The sequence below is a fragment of the Saimiri boliviensis genome, chromosome 11 (assembly GCF_048565385.1).
Source record: "Saimiri boliviensis isolate mSaiBol1 chromosome 11, mSaiBol1.pri, whole genome shotgun sequence".
Classification (NCBI taxonomy): Eukaryota; Metazoa; Chordata; class Mammalia; order Primates; family Cebidae; genus Saimiri; species Saimiri boliviensis.
The window spans coordinates 39,785,153-39,807,780 of record NC_133459.1 but is presented as its reverse complement, the minus strand read 5'-3'; the positions used below and the strand labels follow the sequence as shown (position 1 = coordinate 39,807,780).

General features: G+C 42.1%; 1 protein-coding gene across 20 annotated transcripts in view; it reads left to right on the top strand.

Moving 5' to 3' along the window:
• The window catches only part of SCMH1 (Scm polycomb group protein homolog 1), a 220,635-nt gene that overhangs the window by 178,777 nt on the left and 19,230 nt on the right, over window positions 1-22,628 (top strand). For all 20 annotated transcript variants that reach the window (XR_005580771.2, XR_012512394.1, XR_005580770.2 and 17 more), the window contains 2 exons: window positions 16,577-16,777; window positions 19,103-19,294. Coding sequence is in view for 17 of the 20 variants with exons in the window: in XM_074380617.1 (XP_074236718.1) it covers window positions 16,577-16,777; window positions 19,103-19,294 (393 nt within the window). In the remaining 3 variants the exon portion in view is untranslated. The remainder of the gene's footprint in view (window positions 1-16,576; window positions 16,778-19,102; window positions 19,295-22,628) is intronic.

The following is a 22,628-nucleotide window of genomic DNA, read 5'->3' as shown; positions in this document are numbered from 1 at the left end:
CTGTGTCTAGGTTCACTTTTTTGCATGTGAATGTCCAGTTGTTCCAGAACCATTTGTTGAAAAGACTACCTTTATTTTTTATTGTATTGCCTTTACTTCCTTGTCAAAGATAAGCTGATTATATTTATGTGGGTTTATTTCTGGGCTCTCTATTCTGTTCCATTGATCTCTCTATTCTTTAGGCAGTACCACACTGTCTTAATTATGGTGCTTTACAATAAGTCTTGAAGTCAGGTAGTATCAGCCCTCCTGACTTTGTTCTGGGTCTTTTCCCTGTTCATATAAAGTTTAGACTCAGTTTGGTTTGCTGTTGTTGTGGAGACAGAGGTGCACTCTGTTGCCAAGACTGGAGTGCAGTGCACTCTACAGCTCACTGCAGTCTCAATCTTCCTGAGCTTAAGCTATCCTTCCACCTCAGCCTCTCAAATAGCTGGGACTACAGGCACATACCACTACACTTAGCTAATTTTGTAGAGACAGGGTTTTACTATGTTGCCCAGGTCTCAAACTCCTGGGCTCAAGCAGTCTTCCCACCTTGATCTCCCAAAGTGCTGGAATTACAGGCATGAGCCACCACATCCAGCTAATTCAATTTATTACTATCTACAAAATACTTTCTGGGATTTTGATTAGGATTGCAGTGAATCTCTACATTGAGTTGGAAAGAACTGACATCTGACAATATTAAGTCTTCTTATCCATGAATGCAAAATACCTGTTTACTTAGTTCTATTTATGTTTCTTTCAAAAAACTTTTCTAGTTTTCCTCATATAAATGTTATATATATATTGTTTAACTTACACCTAGGTATTTCATTTTTTTGGTGCTAACATAAATGGTATTTTTGGTGCTAACATAAATGGTATTGTTTTGTTTTTTGAAATAGGGTCTTGCTGTGTTGCCCAGGCTGAAGTGCAGTGGTGTGATCATAGCTCACCACAGCCTCAAACTCCTGGGCAGAAGCAATCCTCCCTCCTCAGCCTCCTGGGTAGCTAGAACTACAGATGTGCCACCATTCCTGGCTAATTTATTTATTTTTTATAGAGATAGTTTCTTGCTATGTTGCCCAGGCTGGTCTTGAATTCTTGGCCTCAAAGAATCCTCGTCCTCAAACAGTCCTCCTGTTTCAGCCTCACAAAGTACTAGGATTACAGGTGTGAGCCATTGTGCCTGGACTGTATTATGTTTTTTTAATTTTAAATTTCACTTCTTCATTGCTGCTATATAGGAAAGTGATTGACTTTTTGTATATTAGTTTTGTATCCTGCATTCTTGTTATAATCACTTATTAATTCCAGAGGTTTTTTTTTTCTTTTGGTTGTTAATTATTTCATATTCTTCACATAGACAATCATGTCACTTGAGAACAAAGTTTTATTTCATCTTTCCCAATCTGCATTCTTTTTATCTTACTTTTTGTCTTAACTGCATTAGCTAAGACTTCCAGTATGCTGTTGAAGAGGAGCAGTAAGAGAAGACATCCTTGTCCTGTTCCTGAGTTTGGTTAGAAAGCATCTAGTTTCTTCTCACCATTAAGTATGATGTTAGCTCTAGGGATTTTGTAGATGTTATTTATTAAGTTGAGAAAGTTTCCATCTATTTTTGGTTTCCAATAATTTTTATTATGAATGAGTGTTGATTATTGTCAAATCCTTTTTCTGCATGTATGGATATGATTATCTGATTTTTCTTGCTTAGCCTGTTGGTATGATAGATTATATTAATTGATTTTTGAATGTTGAGTTAGCCTTGCATACTTGGGATAAATTTCACTTGGTCATAGTGTATAATTCTTCTTTATATTGTTCTTTTTGATTTGATAATATTTTGTCGAGGACAATGCCTCATAAAATAAGCTAGAAAACATTCCTTCTGCTTCTATTAAACACTTCTAAAATCGATTCTGAAGAATTGGTATAATTTCTTTCTTAAATGTTTGGTAGAATTCACCAATGAACCTGTCTAGGCCTGATATTTTCTTTTTTGGAAGGTTTGAGGTTTTTTTAATTAATTCAGTTTCTTTAATAGATATAAACCTATTCAGATTGTCTGTCTTGTTTAAGTTTTGGCAGACTGTCTTTGAAGGAAATAGTTCATTTCATCTAGGTTATCAAATGTGTGGACATAGAGCTATTCATAGTATTCCTTTATTATCCATTTAAGGACAGGATCTGTAGTGGTGTCCCCTTTATCATTTCTGGTTTAGTAATTTATGCCATCTCTCTGGTTGTTTGTTTTGTTTTGTTTTTAGTTAGCCTGGCTAGAGTCTTACTGATTTTGCTTATTTTTCAACAAACCAGCTTTTGGTTTCATTGATTTTTTTTTTTTTTTTTTTTTTGAGTTGGAGTCTTGCTCTGTCACCCAGGCTGGAGTGCAGTGGCACAATCTTGGCTCACTGCAACCTCTGCCTCCTGGGTTCAAGCAATTCTCCTGCGTTCAAGCAATTCTCCTGCCTCAGCCTCCCAAGTAGCTGGGACTACAGGCGCGCGCCACTATGCCTGGCTAATTTTTTGTATTTTTAGTGGAGACAGGGTTTCACCATGTTAGCCAGGATGGTATCAATCTCCTGACTTCGTGATCCACCCGCCTCAGCCTCCCAAACTGCTGGGATAACAGGTGTGAGCCTCCGCACCCAGCCCGTTTCATTGATGTTTCTCTGTTGATTTCCTGTTTTCAATTTCATTGATTTCTGCTCTATAATCCTTATGATATTTTTATTTTCTTCTTACTTTGGATTTAATCTGCTCTTCTTTTTCTAGTTTCCTAAGATGGAAGCTCAGATTGCTGCTTTTAGATCTTCTTTTCTAATACCTGCATTCAATAATATAAGTTACCCTTTAAACACTGCTTCTGCTCTATCCTACAGATTTTAATAAGTTGTATTTTTATTTTCATTTAGTTCCAATTTTTTGTATTATTATTATTGAGACAGAGTCTCACTCTATCGCCCAGACTGGAGTGCAGCGGTAACAATCCCAGCTCACTGCAGCTTCCACCTCCTGTGTTCAAGCAATTCTTCTGCATCAGCCTCCCAAGTACCTGGGATTACAGGTGTGGTGTGTGCCACCATGCCTGGCTAATTTTTTTTGTATTTTTAGTAGAGACAGGGTTTCAACATGTTGGTCCGGCTGATTTTGAACTCCTGACCTCAAGTGATCCACCCACCTTGGCCTACCAAAGTGCTGAGATTACAGGCGTGAGCCACCACGCCTGGCCAGTTCCAAATATTTTTTAAATTTCTCTTGTTATTTCTTTTTTGACCTATGTGTTATTTAGAAGTACATTGTTTAATCTCTAACTATTTGGGGATTTTTTTTCATGTATCATTCTGTTTTTGACTTCTAGTTTAATTCTGTTGTGTTCTGAAAGAAGTTGTATGATTATTCTTTTAAAATTTGTTCAGACTGGGTAAAATTTGTTCAGTGCCTGTAATCCCAGCACTTTTGGGAGGCTGAGGCCAGTGGATCACTTGAGCTCAGGAGTTCGAGATCAGCCTGGGCAAGATGGTGAAACCCTGTCTCTACCAAAAATACAAAAAATTAACCAGGTGTGGTTGCATGCACCTGTGGTCCTAGCTACTCAGGAGGCTGAGGTGTGAGGATTGGTTTAACCTGGGAGACAGAGGTTGCAGTGAGCCAGAATTGCACCACTCTACTACAACTTGTGTGACAGAGTGAGACCCTGCCTTAAAAAATAATAATAATAATGAGAAAATTTTTTTTTAAATGTGTTTTATGGTCCAGAATGTGGTCTGTCTTGCTGAATGTTCTACATGAGCTTGAAAAGAACATGTATCCTGCTGTTGTTGGATGATGTAGTCAGTAGATGCCAACTATATTTCAGTTGATTGATGGTGCTATTGAGTTCAATTATGTCCTTACTGATTTTATGCCTGTTTGATGTGTCCATTTCTGATAGAGGGGCGTTGAAGTCTCCAACTATAATAGTGGACTTACCTGTTTCTCCTTGCAGGTTTCTCTGTTTTTGCCTCACATATCTGACACTCTGTTGTCAGGTAATGCCCCTGTCTTTCCCTGATAATTTTCCTTGCTCTGAATTCTACACTGTCCAAAGTTAATATAGCTACTCCAGCTTTCTTCTGGTTAGCGTTAGCATGGTATATCTTTCTTTACCCATTTACTTTTAATCTTTATATGTCTCTATATTTAAAGTAAGTTTCTGGTAGACAACATAAACTTGGATCTTGGGGTTTTTTTTAAATTTTTTTAAATAATCATTTACATATACACCTTAGCAGAATTGAGATTCCTTTCATCCTCCTAATCTGGTGATCTTCCATTAGCTTTACAAAGACAGTTTAGTTTTGGGGAAGGGCTATTGTCATTTAAACTGTAAACTAAAGGTCTCCTGAAGTTAGTTTGTCCCAAGCCCAGGAATGATTAAGGGCGGTTTGGAGGTTAAAGGTAATATGGGAGTTAATTCGATCAGAACTCTTTCACTGTCATAATTTTGTCACTCTTACTACTTTTGCAAAGGTGGTTTCAGATGAATTAAGATTAAGAAAAATAGGCCAGGCACAGTGGCTAACACCTGTAATATTAGTACTTTGGGGGCCGAGTTGGGAGGATTAGTCACTTGAGCACAGGAGTCACCACCCTAGGCAACAACATAGCAAGACCTTGTCTCTACTAAAAATAAAAATTAAAAAATTAATCAAGCATTGTGGTGCATGCCTATAGTCCCAAGCTACTTGGGAGACTGAGGCAGGAGGATCACTTATGCCTGCGAGATTGAGATTGCAGGGAGTTATGATGGCACCACTGCACTCTAGTCTAGGTAATAAAGTGAGACCCTGTCTCAAAAAAAACAAAGAAAAAAAAGTTATAATTTTGTCTTTACTTATTTCTTCTCTGATGCTCTTCCTTGCTTTATATAGATCCAAGTTTCTGATCTATATCATTTTCCGTCTTTCTGAAGAACTTCTTTTAACATTTCTTGCAAGGCAGGTCTGCTGCCAACATACTCCCTCAATTTTTCTTTGTCTTTTTTTTCCTCCCTCACGTTTGAAGAATAGTTTTGCAGGGTACAGAACTTAAGGTCAGTGGGTTTTTTCCTCTCAACACATTAAATATTTCACTCTCTTCTTGCTTGCATGGTTTCTTAGAAGACATTGGATATAATTCTTGTCTTGGTGGTAGCTCAGGCCTGTAATCCCAGCACTTTGGGAGGCCGAGGTGGGCAGATCGCAAGGTTAGGAGTTCAAGACCAGTCTGACCAATATGGTGAAACCCTGCCTCTACTAAAAATACAAAAATTAGCCAGGTGTGGTGGCACGCGCCGATAGTCCCAGCTATTCAGGAGGCTGAGGCAGGAGAATCACTTGAACCTAGCAGACCAAGATTGCAGTGAGCTGAGATTGCACCACTGCACTCCAGCCCGGGTGATAGGGCAAGACTCCATCTCCAAAAAAAAAAAAAAAAAAAAAAAAAAGAAATTCTTGTCTTTGCCCCTCTATAGGTGAAGTATTTTTTTTCCTCTGGTCTCTTTCAGTGTTTTTCTTTATCTTCGATTTTTTGTAGTTTGAAAATGATATGCCTAGGTGTAGGTTTCAGGATTTTTTTGGCATTTTTACTGCCTAATATTCTCTGAGCTTCCTGAATCTGAGATTTGGTATGTGGCATTAATTTGGGGAAAATTCTCAGTCATTATTGCTTCAATTTCTTTTACTTTTTATTCTAGTATTATCATTACATATTGATTACATCTCTTATAGTTATCCCACAGTTCTTAAATATTTTGTTATGGTTCTTTTCTGTCTTTTTTATCTTTGCTTTTAATTTTGGTAGTTTCCTTCCCTTGAGGTATCCTCGTAAAGGAAAATTAGACATTCTCTGGACCCCAAAATTCCTTATGAAATGGGAGAGCTCCCTGACGTCCCTCACAGGACGTGCAACAGAGATGTGGCTTGTTTTTTCAGTGCACTCAAAGCCCTTACAGGAGGGAGAGCACATAGATGGGCAGATGCAGGAGCCGGGGTGAGCAATTCTGGGGACTGGCCCCACAGTAGCATGTAGGGGTGGGGTGCCTATAACTCCTGAAGCCCCAGTGGGTATGCTACAGTGCTCTTTTAGCTCTGCCATCCACAGATGGCTTAAGTGTTAACCAGTTCAGTGCCCTCTTGGTATCCAGGTTCTTGTCCAACATCCAAGAAGAATCAGGTCACACACAGACTTGAATAATGTCACTGAATGTGGGGGTTTTATTGAGTGGTGGAGATGGCTGTCAGTGGGTTGGATGGGGAAGTGGAAAGGGGATGGAGTGGGAAGATGATCTTCCTGGAGTTTGGCTGTCCAGCAGCCTATCTCCTCTCTGACCATCCCCAGCCAAACTCCTCTCAGTGTTCAGATGCTCCTTCTCTTCTCTCTTTCTCTGCTGTGCTGTTCTGCCACTCTTCTGCATATCTGCCCCTCTGCTCATGGAGCCTGGTGTTTGGAGTTTATATGGGTACATGATAGCAAGGCATCACAGGCCAAAAGGTAAAATTTGGGCATGAAAACAGGAATGCCTGTTCCCATTTAGTGCTTTGGGTTTACAGGCTTGGGAACTGCCCTCTTCTACCCAATATTTCCCTGTCTTCTGTCTGTATCACTCATGGAACAGGGAAGGGTAAACCTGGGGACTGAGCCATGCAACATATCTTCCAAATGAATAGCTTCCAAATGAATAGCTGTTACTAGCATTATGCATTAGTCACATTCCTAAAGGAAAGGTAAAAGGCCTCAGGCATCCATGAAGGACTGTGTGCACAGATCATTCACAAGTAACTCTTTGCTGGTCTCCCACAAGCAAGGACACACCAGGTGCAACTTTAGGTCTACAATTTATGTCTAGCTCTTAAAACAAACTCCACACTGATAATGTCAGTATCCTATCTCAGGTGCAAGACAAAGACAAAGGGGACCAGTAATTCCTCCACCAACCCAGAGATGTCTGCATAATTGATTCTTCCTTTCTTTACTTCCTTTTTGCTCTTCAGACATTCACCTTATCTTACGTAAAATGTAGATTTGTCAAGCACTAACTAAAATCTCACAAGAATGTAACCATTACCTTACTGCCTACCTGCCCTCCTTTAAAAATGTATATATAAATACTAAAATCCTGAAAGCCTCTTTGGAACAGCCACAGATGTGTCTGTGGCTCATATTTTCCCAGACACACCCCAAAGTTGGCATAATAAACCTTGATTGATTGAGACTATTGCTTCAGTCATTCATTCAGTTATCATGCTCAAACGCAGCAGTTGTTTCCTTAGCCACATCTAATCTAATAATAGGCCAATGAAACACATTCTTTATTTCATTTTCTTTTCTTTTTTTTTTTCTTTTTGAGACAGGGTCTTCCTCTGTTTCTCAGGCTGGAGTGCAGTATGCAGTCACGGCTTACTGCAGCCTCAACTTCCCAGGCTCAGGTGATCCTCCCACCTCAGCCTCCTGAGTAGCTAGGACTATAGGCACATGCCATCACACCTGGCTAACTTTCTGTAATTTCAGTAGAGACGAGGTTTCGCCAGGCTGGTCTTGAACTACTGGGCTCAAGCAATCCACTGGCCTCGACCTCCCAAAGTGCTAGAATTACAGGTGTGAGTCATTGCACCAGCCCATTTTTTTATTTCTGTTACAGTATTTTTGATCTCTAGTGTTTCTTTTTGAATTTTTCTTGGAATTTCCGTCTCTCTGTTTACATTGCCCATGTGTTCTTACACATTGTCTACTTTATTCATTAGAACTCCCAGCATGTTAATCATAGTTGTTTAAATTCCCAGTCTGATAATTCCAGCATCCCTGCCATATCTAACTGTGCTGCTTTTTCTTCAAACTGTGTTTTTTGTCCTCGATGATACCTTTTTTGTGTGATAACTGGACATGATGTACCAGGTAAAAGGAATCATGGTAGGACCAGGCACAGTGGCTCACGCCTGCAATCCCAGCACTTTGAGAAGCCAAGGCAGGCAGATCACTTGAGTTCAGGAATTCGAGGCCAGCCTGGCCAATATGGCAAAACCTCATCACTACTAAAAATACAAAAAAATTAGCCAGGCATGGTGGCGGAGGCTGAAGCAGGAGAATCACTTGAACCCGGGAGATCGAGATTGCAGGGAGCTGAGATCATGCCACTGCACTCCAGCCTGGGTGACAGAGTGACATTCTGTCTAAAAACAAACAGACAAAAAAAAATGCTGGGCATGGTGGCTCACAGTTGTAATCCCAGCACTTTGGGAGGCTGAGGCGGGCAGATCACAAGGTCAGAAGTTTGAGACCAGCCTGGCCAACACAGTAAAAAGCTGTCTCTACTAAAAATACAAAAATTAGCTGGGCGTGGTGGTAGGCACCTGTAATTCCAGCTACTTGGGAGGCTGAGGCAGGAAAATCGCTTGAATCCGGGAAGCCAAGGCTGTAGTGAGCCAAGATTGGGCCACTATACTCCAGCTTGGGCAACAGAGCTAGACTCCCTCTGCGGGATGGAGGGACCATGGTAAATAGGTCTTCAGTAACCTGGAAAACGTGAAGCATTCTACAGTCCTATGACTAAATCTCAGTCTTTCAGTAAGCCTGTGCCCCTGGGCTATGAACTTAAGTGCTTCTGGTCCCCACCCCTACCTCTTTGGATTGGGCAGAATGGCTAGAATTGACTGGGATGCAGTATTTCCCTTCTCCCATATAGCATTCTCTTCTAGATCAGTTAGGCTCTGAAAAATTCCTAATAGTTTAGGCTGTGGTAAAATAGTTTCTCCTGAGGGAGGACCTTATTAAGAACAGAGTGCCCTAGTATATTTCAGAATGGTTCCTTTCCCCATCTCCCTACCAGAAGCCTGAGGGTATCTTTCTCTTATACTTACTGTGAGAATCCGGTTGAGCTCCTGGAGGCAAAACTCAAAAAAGTTTCCCCCTCCTCCCCAGTGACTGGGACTCCCTGGAGTTTTAGCCTCAAAACTTGTTTCCCATTGAGCCTCTGACAAGTCATCAGGTACAGTTTAGGTTTTCCTACCCTAGCACTGGTTCCAGAGACTTCTGCTTATTCACCTCTCTGTCTATTCAAATTTGAGGGTCAGTAATTTGCCCTGAGACCTCACCTCTGACAGATCTAAGGATTGTTGACTTTTTAGCTTATTCAGCTTTTTACTGATTGTTAGGATGGAGTGACAACTTCCAAATTCCTTATGTGCCAGACCTGCCAGACCCTTCTCTGAACTTTTTTAATAGCCTCCAACTCTGATTTAATGGATCCAGTTTAAAAAAAAAAAAAAAAAATGATAGTATACATAGATATCCTTAAGCCATCAAGATTGGGAAGGATTTTTAAAATAAGACAATAAGCATAAACTATAAAGGAAAAGATCAATATATTCTATATTAAAATGAATACAGCTCATCTCTGTTCCACATGGCATCAGTTGGGGTAGCTCAGTAGGGGCTTATGATAATTCCATTCACATAATGAGCAAAACTTGTGCTGCCTGTTGGTTCTCTCCAAAGAGTAGCTTGGGCTTTGCCATACATGGTGGCTGGGTTTCTAGAGCAAGTTTATCAAGAGTTAGGAAGTGAAAACTACCATTTTCTTAAGGCCTCAGCCTCAAACTTAGCATAGCATCATTGCCACCATATTCTATTGATCAATCAGTCACAGAAGCTAGATTCAAGGGCAGAGGAATAGACCCCACCTCTCAATAGGAAGAGGGTCAAATAATTATGGACCATATTTTAAGACTACCTCTCTATTCTCTAGACATGGATTGTTAACATTTTTCGCACTTGCAGAATTTATTCTTGCCCTCACAAGATTCCCAATCAGAAGTCTCATCCTTTTACAGCAGTAGGCTCAAGGTCTAGGATCTCATCATCTAAATCAGGGCCCCTTAGTTGTGGTTTCTCAAGGATACTTCCTTAAGTGTGGTTCTTTTTTTTTTTTTTTTTTTGAGACAGAGTCTCGCACTGTCCCCCAGGCTAGAATGCAGTGGCATAATCTCAGCTCTCTGCAACCTCCGCCTCCTGGGTTTAAGCAATTCTTCTGCCTCAGCCTTCCTAGTAGCTGGGATTACAGGCACTATGCCTGGCTAATTATTGTATTTTTAGTAGAGACAGGGTTTCACCATGTTGGTCAGGCTGGTCTCAAACTCCTGACCTCAAGTGATCCAGCCTCCCAAAGTGCTAGGATTACAGGGATGAGCCACCGCACCCGCCCCAAGTGTGGTTCTTCTTGACCTGATGACCTGTGAACTAAAGAAGTAAGTTGTGACCAGGTGCGGTGGCTCATGCCTGTAATCCCAGCACTTTGGGAGGCCAAGGTGGGCGGAACACAAGGTCAAGAGATCGAGACTATCCTGGCCAACATAGTGAAACCCTGTCTCTACTAAAAATACAAAAATTAGCCGGGCATGGTGGCACGTGCCTGTGGTCTCAGCTCCTCGGGAGGCTGAGGCGGAAGAATCACTTGAACCCAGGAGGCAGAGGTTGCAGTGAGCCGAGACTGCACCACTGCACACCAGCCTGGCAAGAGAGCAAGGCTCCATCTAAAAAAAAAAAAAAAAAAAAAAAAAAAATAGAAGTAAGTTGTCTGCTCACTACCTACCTAACATACAGTGGTGTGACAGACACAAGATAACTTTTATAGATATTTTCTTTTCAAAAAGGAGGAAACCTGAAGGCATGCAGCAGTCACTGGTCTATAGAAATTCTGAAACCCAGCTGGGCCCATGTTACCAACTCCTTCATTAGGTCCAGTATTACTTTCTGGGAGTTGTTTTCCATGACTCTTGGTTTTATCCTCTAAATCATCCTTTCTTTTCCATAAGAAAACTGAGATTCCCTTTTTAGTTTTCTTTCTGCCTGTAAAAGGCTGGGCATCCAAAGGATTTTTTCCATTTTGTACCATAGTTCTTTCTTTAGTCCAAGCTGTCAATGCTCCTGCCAGAATGATTATCTTGGAAATTTGAGAGCTCTTCGGCTAGGTGCAGTAGCTCACACCCGTAATACCAGCACTTTGGGAGGCCAAGGTAGGAGGATTCCTTGTGCCCATGTGTTCAAGACCAGCCTGGGCAACGTAGTAAGAACCCGTCTCTACAAAAAGGTAAAAATTAGTTGGGTGTGGTGATGCACACCCGTGGTACCAGCTACTCAGGAAGCTGAGGTAGGATGACTGAGCCCTGGAGGCCGAGGTGTCAGTGAGCTATGATCATGCATGCCGCTGCACTCTAGCTTGGATGACAGAGCAAGACCCTGTCTCTAATTTTAAAAACAAAAGAAATTGGAGGGGTTTTCTTTGAACTATCAGGGTTTACTTCATTAGACAAAAGCCACAGCTACAAGTCTTTTAATGATAAACCCTTCTCTACTTTGGGCTTCCTGTGCAGCTGCTGTAGGACATACGCTTAGGACTGTTAGAAATCCTGTTGTTTGAGGAAAAGAATCTGTGAAGCCTGCCCTTAAGATTCTTAGAGAACTTTTTAGGTCTGAGAGTCTGCACAGCATAGTCTTACATCTTTCTTACGTCTTAGCAAAGAATGTTACTGTCCTTTTCTAGAATCAAAATCCATTCACAATTTATAGTTTTTTGCCTTATGGAGAGACTGGAAATGAGAAGCAGTTTTATTTGTAATTCTGCAAGTCCTGGGGGTATGTGGAGGGGTGTCTATACATGTTTTTAAGCTCATCTTTTGTCTTGCATTTTATCATAAGCAGTGAGAACCCAGGTGATACTTGCATTGCTTCAGAAATCTCTTTAGCTATTTCCTTGAATTCATCAGGGATATTCCTTATTTCCATGTTTCTGTAGGCCACAGTGTTGTCAAACTTTCAACACTTTACCATTCCTAGGTCTTCCAATAAGACTTTCCTCACTTTCCCTTAAACCTTCACTGACAATGTTGTTGAGAACCTTTAAGCTTCCATTAAAGCTCTCCTCAAGGCTCCTTCAGTTTTCACTGACATTCTCTGTGGCCCTTTATGCTTCTTTCAGCTGCCCAGGTCCAGAGCCAGTGCCATGTGTGTCAGGCTTTCGTTACTGCAGCACCCTATTTCTGGTACCAGAATCTGTCCCAATAATCTTTTGCCATGTAACAAACCGCCACAAAATTTCATGATTGAAGACAACAATGTGGGCAGGCCTGGGTAGAGACAGCTTGTCTCTGTTGCATGCAGCGTCAGCTGGGACTAGGACTGGAGGACCCACTTTTACCACATGGCTGACCAGCTGGTTCTGGCTGTCAGTTTATCTCCAACTGGACCTCCCTACAGGGTGGCTTTGCTTCCTCACACATGGTAGTTGGGATCTCAAAGCAAATGTCCCAAGAAACAGGAAGTGAAAGTTGTTCTTAGTCATACTGGTACGGTATTGTTCCCACCATAGTCTAAAGCCTTTAATAGTTTTGCCTTTTATATTTCATTATTTAATCCATGTAGAATTTTTTTAAATCATCACCAGACTAGTTATATAATTTCCTTTTTGTGCATTTTAATTGAGGTAAAGTTTCTACATTTAGTGAAACGTACAGATCCAGATCCTAAGTGTACAATTTAATGAGTTTTAAGCACCCATGTAACTACAACTCCAAGCAAGACGAAAGACATTTCTGCCACCCCCAAAGTTCCCTCATGCCTCCTTATAGTCAGTCTCCACTTCCACCTTTGTTCTGATTTTTATCACTATAGATTAGATTTCCCTATTCTTGAACTTAATATAAATGAATCACACTATATGTACTCTTTTGTATCTGTTTTTTTTTTCCCCCCGAGACGGAGTTTCGTTCTTGTTACCCAGGCTGGAGTGCAATGGCGCGATCTCGGCTCACCGCAACCTCCACCTCCTGGGTTCAGGCAATTCTCCTGCCTCAGCCTCCTGAGTAGCTGGGATTACAGGCACACGCCACCATGCCCAGCTAATTTTTTGTATTTTTTAGTAGAGATGGGGTTTCACCATGTTGACCAGGATGGTCTCGATCTCTTGACCTCGTGATCCGCCTGCCTCGGCCTCCCAAAGTGCTGGGATTACAGGCTTGAGCCACCGCGCCCGGCCCTGTATCTGTTTTTTTTCACTCAATGTTTTGAAAAGTACCCATGTTCTTGTGCCTATCAGTAGTTCTTACTTTTTTACTGCCAAGTGATATTCCATTAAATGAATATACACTCATATATCACTTAATGATGGGGATGTGATCAGAGAAATGCATCATTAGCCAATATCCTCATTGTGTGGACATCATAGTGCATCGATCCCCAACCTTTTCGGCCCCAGGGACCAGTTTTGTGGAAGACAGGTTTTCCATGGACCAGGAGCAGAGGGGATGGTTTCAGGATGAACCTCTTCCATCTCAGATCATCAGGCATTAATTAGATTCTCTTAAGGAGCATACAAACTATATCCCTCGCATGTGCAGTTTGCAGTAGGGTTCATGCTTCTATGAGAATTTAATGCCACTACTGATCTGACAGGAGGCAGAGCTAGGTAGTAATGCTCACTTGCTTGCTGCTCTACTCCTGCTGTGCAGCCCATTTCCTAACAGGACGTGGACCCCAGTAGCCACCTTCGGCCTGGGGGTTGGGGACCCCTGTCATAGTGTACTTATTCAAATCTAGATGGTATAGTCTGTTGCTCCTGGGCTACAAACCTGCATCGTCTATTACCGTGCTATAGGCAGTTGCAGGACAGTGGTAAGTATTTGTGTATCTAAACGTGTATAAAGATAAAAAGGATACAGTAAAAATATGGTGTAAAAGATTTTTAAAACAGTACACCTATGCAGGGTACTACTTACCATGAATGGAGCTTGCAATAATGGCAGTTGCTCTGAGTGAGTGGTGAATGAGTGGTGAGTGAATGTGAAGGCCTAGGACATTACTGTACACTACTGTAGACTTTATAAACACTGTACACTTTGGCTACACTAAATTTTTTAAATGTTCTTCAGTAATAAATTAACTTTATCTTACTGTAACTTTTTTACATTAAAAACTTTTTAACTTTTTGACTCTTAATAACAGCTTAAAACACAAACATATTGTATAGCTGTACAAAAATATTTTTTTTTTTATTTTGAGACAGAGTCTCGTTCTTGCGCCCAGGCTGGAGTGCAGTGGTGCAATCTCGGCTCACTGCAACCTCCGCCTCCTGGGTTCAAGCGATTCTCCTGCCTCAGCCTCCCGAGTAGCTAAGACTACAGGCATATGCCACCACACCCAGCTAATTTTTGTATTTTTAGTAGAGATGGGGTTTCACCATGTTGGCCAGGATAGTCTCGATTTCTTGACCTCGTAATCCACTCACTTTGGCCTCCCAAAGTGCTGGGATCACAGGCATGAGCCACCACACCTGGCCAATCTCTTTGTTTTTGTCTTTATCCTATGAGCTTTTTTCTATTTAAAAAACTTTTAAATCTTTTTTTTATTTTTTTATTTTTTTTTTTAAACTTTTTTGTTAAAACCCTAGACATAGCTTTAAACTTTTTTGTTAAAACCCTAGACATAGTTAAAACCCTAGACATACACATTAGCCTAGGCCTACACAAGATCAGGATCATCAGTGTCACTGTTTTCGATCTCCATATCTTGTCCCACTGGAGGGTCTTCAGGGACAATAATGTGCATGGAGCTGTCATCCTGTGATGACAATGCTTTCTCCTGGAATAACTCCTGAAGGACTTGCCTGAGGCTGTTTTACAGTTAACTTTTTTGATAAGTAGGAGTACACTCTACAATAATGATAAGTATACTAAATACACAAATCAGTAACATAGCTGTTTATTATGTTATCAAGTATTATGTACTTTACATAATCCTATATCCAATACTTTTTATATGACTGGCAGTGCAGTAGGTTTGTTTACACTAGCTTCATCACAAACACATTGTAATGCATCGTGCTTTATGACTTTATATTGGCTACAAGGTCACCAGGTGATAGGAATTTTTCAGCTCCTATGGGACCACTGTCACATATATAGTCTGCCATTAACCACAGTGTCATTATGTGGCATATGACTGCACCACAATTTGTATCTCTTCTCTTTTTGGTAGATATTTGGATTGGTTCTAGTTTGGGGTTATTATGAATAAACTATTATGACCCTTCTTATAGCTGTCTTTTTATATACATTTGTTTTTGTTTATTTTTATTTATTTATTTATTTTTGAACTCTTGATAGTTTTTGTTTATTTTTATTATGCTTATCTCTCTGGATTCCTGCATTTTTAGTTGTTTCGGTAAAAGAGTCACATTAGCAGATGTGAAAATCCTATTTCTTAAAAGACCTCAGTTAATCCTTCTTTTATCAGATCTACCTCACACTCACCTCCAGGCTCAGCTGTCTTGGGACCCTTTGGCTCTTTTCACATTTTTTTTTTTTTTTTTTTAGACACAGGGTCTCACTTTTTTGTCTAGGCTAGAGTGCAGTGGCACAATTACAGATCACTGCAGCCTTGAACTCTTGAGCTCAAGTAATTCTCCCACCTCAGCTTCCCAAGTAGATGGGACCACAGGCACATGCCACCACATCTAGCAAATTTTTTGTAGCGATGTGGTCTCACTGTGTTGCCCAGGCTGGTCTCAAACTCCTGGCTTTAAGTGATCCTCCTGCCTCAGCCTCTCAAAGTGCTATGATTACAGACATGAGCCACTGCACCAACTTTTTTTTTTAATCCAATCTTTTTTTTACTTTTTACTACATTCTTTGGGCATGAATGTTGATGTAGAAGATAACAAATGGACTGTAAGGCACAAAACAGAAAGCAAGGCAAATGACCAGTGGTGCAACCATTCTAAATCCAGTGACGTACATACACACACACACATACACGTACACACACACACACACACACGCCCTTGCTAATATTTGCCCCACATCTCCTTACACATACATAGTAAGAGGTACAAAAAATATGTGAGGTAACCAAATACAAAAAAAAAAAAAAAAATGGAAGTATATACAAGTGGGGAATTGTTTAGATTTTCTTTTCTTTTTCTTTTTTTTTTTTTTTTGAGACAGAGTCTTGCTCTGTTGCCCAGGCTGGAGTGCAGTGGTACAATCTTGGCTCACTGTAACCTCCGCCTCCTGGGTTCAAGCAATTCTTCTGCCCCAGCCTCCCGAGTAACTGGGACTACAGGCATGCACCACCATACCCAGTTAATTTTTGTATTTTTAGTAGAGATGGGGTTTTACCATATTGGCCAGGCTGGTATCAAACTCCTGACCTCATGATCCATCCGCCTCAGCCTCCCAGAGTGCTGGGATTACAGGCATGAGCCACGGTACCCAGCCAAGATTTTCTTTTCAGTGCACAGGAGACAAAGTGCAAACTCCGTGCCTTCGCCTTTGGTCCGGGCCACTCTTCCAGTGGGCTGTGTTCCCACAGACTTTGGTCATGCAGTTTGGGTTGGCAGCTGCAGGGCACAGCCTTTTCTTGACCCTCCACCCTCTACCTCCCACAGCATTTCAACAGATTAGCTGCTGGGAATTCTGTTAGGAACCAGAGGCCAAGGTATAAAAGATGGAATAGGACACTGTTCTCTGACTTCTGTATCCCAGAGACTCTTGAAGCTTCTTTGGTTTTTTGTCTCCCATAGTTTGTATCTACTTGAACAAGAATGGCAGCACAGGCCCCCACTTAGATAAGAAGAAGGTCCAGCAACTCCCTGACCATTTTGGACCAGCCCGTGCCTCTGTGGTGTTGCAGCAGGCTGTCCAGGCCTGTATCGACTGTGCATATCACCAAAAAACTGTCTTCAGCTTCCTCAAGCAGGGCCATGGTGGTGAGGTTATCTCAGGTAAGCACACTTTGGTTCGTATTGCCTCCCTGCCAGAAGACCCACCTTCTCAACTGGTTGATTTCTTATAAGGGATCCTGGTTCCCACTTCATACCTGCAGGCTCTGGAAAAATGTGAAGGTGTTCCATTCCTCATCTCCAACCCCCTGAGAGCCCTTCTGAGCCTTATGCATACCTCTGCCAAGGAGAATACCCACAGATTCTACTTCACAGGGCCTCTAAACTGATTCCTCCCACCATCTACCTGCTTGACTCTCCATACAGAAAGTATAGGAATATGTTGCTTTAAAGGCATTCCAGAAGAAAGAATCCAGAGGGGGCTATGTTGTGGCAGCCTCAGGGTTTCTCCAGACTGTCGCCCTCTCTCCCACCTGGTTTCAGGAACCACTGAACTCTTCTCTCATTCCTTTGACTCCTTAGCTTCCTGGTCCTAAACCAGGCCCAACAGAAGAGAATTAAATCCCAGGGCAGGGTGGGAAAAGTCATTTTCTTTTTCTTTCCTTCTATGAGTTTGATTCAGTGGCGCAGTATTCTTTGCTCTCACAGAATACTCACTTTTTCTACTGTGCTCTGCTTGTTTCAGTTTTCCTAAATCTAAAATCCTTTTTAGCCACTAAACCTATGAAGACTTGACCTAGAGCCTTTAAGTCTTAACTGATGCTATTCCATAATCCCTTGCCCTTCCTCCCTAGCAGGTTGTAATAACCAGCTCCAGGAAACCCAGCTAGCATAGAAGACTCCATAAATGACCAGACTGTATTATTTTAGCAAACATGTATGGGACCCTTGCTTTGTGTCTGGTGGTTGCCAGACACTGGCCAGGAGAAGGGGAGAATAGAAGATGATAGCTTAGGCTCCATACCAGTGAAAAAGAAAGAATATACATAGCTAACTATGAAAAGTGCTGTAATAGGGAAGTGTATACAGACTGGTGTGGGAGCCCAGACTAGGGAGTAATTAGCTGTGAGGAGGATGGAGCAGACAGGCAGGCAAATATTATAGAAGACTGGGAACTGGCCAGGCGCGGTGGCTCATGCCTGTAATCCCAGCACTTTGGGAGGCAGAGGTGGGTGGATCACCTCAGGTCAGGAGTTCAAGACCAGCCTGGCCAACATAGCAAAACCCTGACTCTACTTAAAAAAAAAAAATACAAAAAATTAGCCGGGGTAGTGGCGCACACCTGTAGTCCTAGATACTCAGGAGGCTAAGGCAAGAGAATCGCTTGAACCTGGGAGGCAGAGGTTGCAGTGAGCCGAGATCATACCACTGCACTGCAGCCTGGATGACAGAGCAAGACTCTGTCTCAAAAAACAAAGAAGAAGCCTGGGAACTGCCTGGTAAAGAGGCCCAAGCTACTTCCTGGTCTCTTCTTTGTTTCTATGTACTGGTCTGGAGGAACCTGGCCTTCTTTACTGCCTCTCTTTAATAGCTGCTCTCATCTATACCCCCTCTAGGGTTCTTTTCCCTCAAAACTGGTTCTTGAGAATTACCTGTCTCCCCAGATCCCCATATCCTTCCTTGCTGCCCTCAGAGACAGATGCACAGGTCTTGGTGTGATCTCAGTTCACTGCAGCCTCCACCTCCCGGGTTTAAGCAGTTCTCCTGCCTCAGCCTCCAGAGTAGCTGGGACTGTATGCCACCACACCTGTCTAATTTTTCATATTTTTAATAGAAACAGGGTTTCACAGAGAATGGTGCTGATCTCCTGACCTCATGATCTGCCTGCCTCAGCCTCCCAGAATGCTAGGATTACAGGTGTGAGCTACTGTGCCCAGCCTGGCCTTTGCTTTTTAAGGATTATACTGATATATTTTTATAGAAAAAAGTGGTAGGTAGTAAACTTAACAGCAAGCATGAAACAGTTCTAAATGTTGCCAAAATTCTAATGCCCTTATATAAATCAGATATTGTGTACCCAAACCATTGCTGGCTATGACTATATTCTTTTCTTCTGCCCAGCTTCTCTGTTCTTGGGCAGTTCTTTTGAAAATAGTGCCCTAAATGAGCAGATTTCCTGGGGGAGTGACGGAGCAGATAGAATTATGTTCATAATTGTTTTCACAGGTTGAATAAAGTAATTCCAGAGCCCCGGGTGCAACAGACCTGGCCTGGCCACTCCCACATTTGCAAACCCTTTACAGTTGGAGGCAAAAATCAAAGCCCTCAAGGGAGGGAGTTAAAGGAAGGGAGGGAGGAAACTTGGGGCAGTGATTCCCTTTGTGTAACCAGGTAAGCCTGAAACAAGCAGTGGGCTGGACTCCTCCTGCCCAGCGCTGTACTCCACCACCAGGCTGACGTGCTTGGCCCTGTTTACTCACTCCACAGCCGTGTTTGACCGGGAACAGCATACCCTCAACCTCCCAGCAGTCAACAGCATCACCTACGTCCTCCGCTTCCTGGAGAAACTCTGCCACAACCTTCGTAGTGACAATCTGTTTGGCAACCAGCCCTTTACACAGACTCATTTGTCACTCACTGCCACAGAGTACAGCCACAGCCACGACAGGTACCTACCAGGTAGGAGTTGGGATGGGGCCTGGGCTGAGAGTCGGGGACAGGGCTAGCAGCAGCACCTGCAGGGGCCCAGGGCCAGCCTTCAGAACTGTTGGCCTGGCACCTATTCTCCAGAAGTCTGCTTTTCTGTCCCTTACTTTTGCCATATCTGAGAATTTTCAGTCTCCTTTCATCTTTACTTTTTCTTCAGGATTTTGATTTCTGTCTCTAGGATTACACCTATTTTGGTCTAGATCCTTATCCCTAGGTAAAAGGTGGTTCACAATTCCCCTTCTGAGCTTCAGACTACATGTGGAGCAACTGTGAAGTCACAGAACGTCTTCCATTGTGAACCTGGCAGCAAAGGCCTAACAAGATCTCCCTTGCCAGCAGGAAGGTTTAGTTTCAGGCTACAGATTGAGAAATTTGCTCTCTGGTGATTGGCCATCTATTCTTTCGTTTGGCACATGGCCCTAACTTCCAGCACTGCCAGTCTAGCAAGTCAATTCAAGTTCCTGCTATTTCTAACTAGGCTGGAAAATAACTTTCTTAGTTAACATACCAGACCCACAATGGGAAAGCAGATGCCACGTGGCCAGATCAGTGACTAAGTACTTCCGAGAGAGATTAAAGATTCAGTGGAACTCTGCGTCTCTCATCTGGAACCCAGGACACAGAACAAGGGAGGAAAGGAAAGCTCAGCCTTAAACGTAGCAAGGTAGGTCGTTACTGAGAGGGAGGAAAGGCCCTTAAAAAATCCCTGCAGACCATGTCCTGAGCAGGGACATAGAGAGGGGAGCCACCAGCGTGGTCACTGTGCTGTCTGTTGATAGGAGGGTGCAAGTCTGAAAGGTGTCTTTTCCGACCTTCCTCTACACAAACAAGTCTTGTTCCCACACTGCCTTCCGTGGTGTCTTCATCACAGTCTTAACAGAATCACCTCTGATAAAAGCACTGCTTCTAGAAAATGTGCCCAGGGAAGTGACTGTTCACCCATTCCTCTTCCCCCTTTCCCTCACAGATACTTCTGTACCCAAATGTATATAGCTTATGTGACTTGCAAGCAGGTCAAAATGATACCTGAATTAAATAGTCTCTGTGGAGGCCAGACCATCTGATCCCTGCAGCCATTTCTGTGATCCCCTGGCTGATGCTTTTCTGTGGAGGAAACTTCTCACATAACCTATGCTAGATTGCTTTCTTTCAGTACCAGAGTCTCTGAAAATAGAAAAAGGCACTCTGACTTACAGTTAGAATGTTGCACTGGGAGTCTGGACTGGGCATGGTAGAGCTGGTACAGACAAAGGCAAGTTGTTAAATATCTCTAGTTGGGCATTCAGGAACTCTTATCTGCATTTCAGACCTGAAAGTTAGGCCTACCTGGGATTCTGAAAGAACAGATGCGTGAATGGGGTAGCATATCCATGAGTGTAGCTGCTAGTTTAAAGAGATTTCTCAAAGAAATAGGAACTCCAAATTCTTAAATGGAATGACATCATTAAGAAGTGAAAGAAATATACTGGTGGCAGCATTCAGAGAGTGGTAGGGATGCACCTCATGGGCCTGCAGTCCCAAACGTGGTTTTGGAACCTGGGCATGACCTTTCCTGGGAATTCCTCTGATTCAGCTACTCGGTAAGAGGAAGCAAACTGTAGCCAGACTCTTCTTGCCTCACCAACTGAGAGAAACAAAGACCAAGGTATTACATTCTGCCATTGGCTGCTTCCTCTCCCTTCCCTATTTTCAGACAGATTGAGCCCATGCTTTGTGTCCTCCTCTGCTCTTAAGCTGTTCCTCGTAGTGGGTGCTCAGCAACTTGTCTGCTCTCACTCCAGTTTCGATTTGCTTCCCTGAAATTAGCCTTTAACTATGCCCAGACAAGCCATAACCCTGCCTAAACTTCTAACTCCTCTGCGCTTCGTAGTGTATCTTTTCTGTTTGCCTGCCTGCCTACCTTCCTGCCTGCTTGCCTGCCTTACTGACCCTTTGCCCCACCTCTGATCTTATCATTTCCTGTGGTTTTCTGATTACTTATTCAAACCTCTGCCAAAGAGCTGGATCTGTACAAAAGCTATCTTTTGCTTTGCTCTTTGGATCTGGTATTTATGACTTCTGCCCTTCCACCTGGCTACACACTTCTACTAGACATCCATAGGTACCACCTCTGTTATCTGGGTGCTTACTGGACCCTCTCCCTTTCCTATAGCCTTGTCTCTACATCACCCTATCACTTATGGTCCTGGCCCAACTGACCATGCACTTCTCATATAGCAGGCGGTCTCCCAGAGCTCAGGTAGATTTCATATCCCACTAAGCTTCAAACCTAAGTTGAGACTATTACTTTTTTCTTCAATGTTTTATTTTAAAAATTTCAAAACTACAGAAAAGGTACAAAAATAGAACAGTGAGCAAACATGAACTCTTTGCCTAGGTTTACCACTTAACTTTTTGCAGTAAATTATTTACTTCATCTGTTTCTCCTAAATATATATATACACACATATAAATATATGTACTTGTTGAATATTTATATATTTAAAATATGGTTTTTGTTTATTTACTGAACGATTTGAGAGTTAATTGCCGATTAGAGATTTTATTCTTAAATACTTTTGTGTGTATCTCCTAAGAATAAGGAGCATAATGGTATTATTATGATCAAGAAATTTAACATTGAGAAAAACTAATGAAATTTAACATTAATAAAATACTACTAGGCCAGGTGCGGTGGCTCATGCCTATAATCCCAGCCCATTGTGATGCCGAGGTGGGCAGATCACTTGAGTTCACGACCAGCCTGGCCAACACGGTGAAACCCTATTGCTACTAAAAATACAAAAAATTGGTGAGGTGTGATGGTGCATGCCTATAATCCCAGGTACTCAGGAGGCTGAGGCAGGAGAATCACTTGAACCCAGGAGGCTGAGGTTGCAGTGAGCCAATAATGTGCCACTGCATTCCAGCCTGAGCAACAGAGTGAGACTCCATCTCAAATAATAATAATAATAATAATAAATAAATAAATAAAATACTACTAGCTCTTATATAGTTCATATTAGAATTTCCCCCAGTTGTCACAGTAATGTCCTTTATAGCTGTTTTTTCCTAATCCAGGATCCAATAAAGGCTCATCCACTGCATTTCATTGTCCTGTCTCTTTACTTTCCTTTATCTAGAACAGTTATCCGACTTTTTGTTTCTATCTTTCACATGACATTGGCATTTTGAGTGATCCAGGCCAATTGTTTTAGTTTAGGTAATCAAATATTTACAAATACTTACTCTGTGCCAGATTCTATATTAGACTCTAGGGAGACAGAGATGAGACAGACTCCATCCCTGCACTCAAGGAGCTAAG